Below are 3,102 nucleotides of genomic sequence, written 5' to 3'. Positions count from 1 at the left end.
CCACAGAGAAACCCTGTCTCGAAAAACCACAAAAAACAAAAAACAAAAAACAAAAAAAACATGGGACTATTTCGGTCTCATCTGGCCAGTCACATGCTCTACAAGTTCCATTATTCTTCACCTGGGCCATGGAAGACTTGAGGTTATAAACTTCCAATGAGCATCCTGAAGGCATAGGCCCTCCACATACCCAGTGTTTTCACGTGGTCTATACCAGTTGACAGACTACATGCATGGGAAAGTTGCCGCGCCAATCTGCATCCACACCTCAATGAGAAATCCCTTCCCACCATCTTAGAAGGAAAAAGTTGGACTTCCTAAAGGCCTACTTGACAAGTATGCCTAACAGCATTATCTAGAGATCTAGATTTTGCCTAACGTGCAGAGAGGGAATGTATGCTTTTATACCTATCTTTCAGCAATTTATGTCACACAGCATCCTGAAAAGAAATCAAGAAGACACACATGTCCCTGTGCCACACAGTCAGAATTGATGCCGGAGTCTCTTTCTCTAGGTCCAAAGCTATTTCTGCCATACCATACCAGTATCCCATATTTTTAATTATATTGTTGTTCAGAAAATAACACATGACATTTAGTAAGCTCTTCCTCTGTGCTAAGTACTTCCGAAAAACAACCCGAAATCTTCTTAGTCAACACATACCTCATTGTCTGTGGACAGAGGAAGAGTTTAGATGTTCTTTATTTCTATGGCAAGTATTGAACAGTATTTTAGGTTAGATTCACATGGTGCCAACAGAACCTATGGGAGAATTCACTAAATAAAAGGAGTTGAAAGTATTCAAAACGGTAGCGCCTCCAGTTGGCTGGTACAGTCTAAAGGTCACTGATGTCCCTTGCGCGGTTTAGTCTGATGGCACAGAGTCCTGGCTCGTGCGTTGGCACTAGTTGTTGTTCTTTTGAAAAACTACAACTCCCAGACTCCTCCTGGACTATGGTTGCCTGTGCGCGCACCTGCGCGCAGGTATGGGATATCCTTCCCAGATTCCCTTGTGCCCCCTGTTAAAAGGCAGGGCCACATGAGGCCCCCTCTCCTCGTCCTGTCTTTTCCTCGTGTGTCCCACATCCTTTGTCCTTTTGTGTTTCCCTCCCCCATTAAAGTGGACCCACGTGGGAGCCGCCGTGTCGTGTCTGTGTTTGTTCCGCCGTGCGTGTCTGTCCTGTGCCCCGTGTTCAAGAAGAACACCCCCTGGCTCTTTTATTATTTTTTAAGAAGAACACTAGTCACTAGTGAAATGCTTACAAATGAGACCCAGATGCTTACCTCTCTCTAGCCCCATGATCTGATTCTTCAGGGTTTCCTTGTGCTGCTCTACCTCTGCCTTTTGGTCTTCGATCAGGTGCAGTTTCTTATGGATCTGTTCTCTGATTTTGTTAAGCTTCCCAATGTCAAGGCGCATCTGATGGACTTCCTCCTCTTTGGCCTGTATTAGTGAGAGAGAGTTAGCCAGGATGCTGAGCAAATAAAGAGCAAGTGACAAGACGATGGTGAACTTGGAGCCTATAAGGAGAGGATCTTTCCATGTCAGTGTAGAGTCGGTCCATGGAACGGAATCAAAATACACACATTGTGCAGTTTTGAAAGAAACTGAAGGCCTCTGTTCTATGAATAAAATATGTGGTGCGTAAACTAAAAGTAATGAAAAGGTTGATAAAAATCTGATGCTTTAAATTGCCATCTAATTATAAGCTCAAGCAAGAACACTGAGTTATATGCATACAAATATGTGAGCTCTGCATACAAATGCTGGGTTTGATTGGCAGTTTTCATTTACAAAGTGATCTCTCTGAGAAGGCTATTATCACTATAAAATATTTAAACATTATTTTGGACCCACAGGGTCATAGTAGCCCAGCTACATGTGCTAGGGAAAGCATTGCCCTTCCTAAAAATGTGTTAGTCTTGAGATGTGCAGACAGGTGCAAAGACAGCTGTGCAGATAGATGTGAAGACAGGTGCACAGACAGCTGTACAGACAGGTGTGCAGAAAGCTGTGTAGACAGGTGCACAGGCAAGTGTGCAGATAGATGTGCAGACAGGTACACAGGCAGCTGTGCAGATAGATGTGCAGACAAGTGCACAGACAGGTGTGCAGAAAGCTGTGCAGACAGTTATACAGACAGGTGTGCAGACAGGTGCACAGACAGCTGTGCAGATAGGTGTGCAGACAGGTACATAGACAGCTGTGGAGACAGATGTGCAGACAGGTACATAGACAGCTGTGGAGACAGATGTGCAGACAGGTGCATAGACAGCTGTGAAGACAGATGTGCAGACAGGTACACAGACAGCTTTGCAGATAGATGTGCAGACAGGTACACAGGCAGCTGTGCAGATAGATGTACAGACAGGTGCACAGGCAGCTGTGCAGATAGATGTGCAGACAAGTGCACAGACAGGTGTGCAGAAAGCCGTGCAGACAGTTATACAGACAGGTGCACAGACAGCTGTGCAGACAGGTACATAGACAGCTGTGGAAACAGATGTGCAGACAGGTGCACAGGCAGCTGTGCAGATAGATGTGCAGACAGGTGCACAGGCAGCTATGGAGATAGATGTATAGACAGGTGCACAGACAGGTATGTAGAAAGCTGTTCAGACAGATGTGCAGACAGGTGTTCAGGGTAGCATGAGTAAGAAAATCTACACAGTGACAAGAGGTGTCAGAAAATAATTGTAGCTAAGGAAGTCTCCAGTATTCTGAACATTTTTATTTAAAATTAAATTTGCTTTTTAAGCAATGCTGTCATCAAGAGCTGGAGAGATGGCTCCGTGGTTAAAAGCATTTGGTGTTCATCCAAAGGACACAAGTTTGGTTCCTAGCACCTGAATGATAACTCCAATCCCAGGGAATCTAATGCCCTTTTCTAGGCCCTGTGGGAACCAGGCATGCATGAGGTATACAGACATGTATGCAGGCAAAATATTGATGGAGGAAGGTCATTGGTTAATTAAATAAAGAAGCTGCTTGCCCTGATAGGTTAAAACAGGAGAGAGGAGTAAACAGAGCAGAATGCTGGGAGGAAGAGGAAGTGAGGTCAGACTCCACAGCTCTGCTCTCGGGAGCAGATGCCTCAGAG

At 45.0% G+C, this 3,102-nt stretch overlaps 1 protein-coding gene across 1 annotated transcript in view; it reads right to left on the bottom strand.

Moving 5' to 3' along the window:
- The window catches only part of Cfap58 (cilia and flagella associated protein 58), a 112,636-nt gene that overhangs the window by 88,737 nt on the left and 20,797 nt on the right, over window positions 1-3,102 (bottom strand). Inside the window, exon 7 of the mRNA XM_005352451.3 lies at window positions 1,286-1,445. Within this exon, the coding sequence (XP_005352508.1) occupies window positions 1,286-1,445 (160 nt within the window). The remainder of the gene's footprint in view (window positions 1-1,285; window positions 1,446-3,102) is intronic.

This window comes from Microtus ochrogaster, chromosome 8 (genome assembly GCF_000317375.1).
Source record: "Microtus ochrogaster isolate Prairie Vole_2 chromosome 8, MicOch1.0, whole genome shotgun sequence".
NCBI classification, from domain to species: domain Eukaryota; kingdom Metazoa; phylum Chordata; class Mammalia; order Rodentia; family Cricetidae; genus Microtus; species Microtus ochrogaster.
This window is presented reverse-complemented; position numbering and strand designations above follow the sequence as displayed.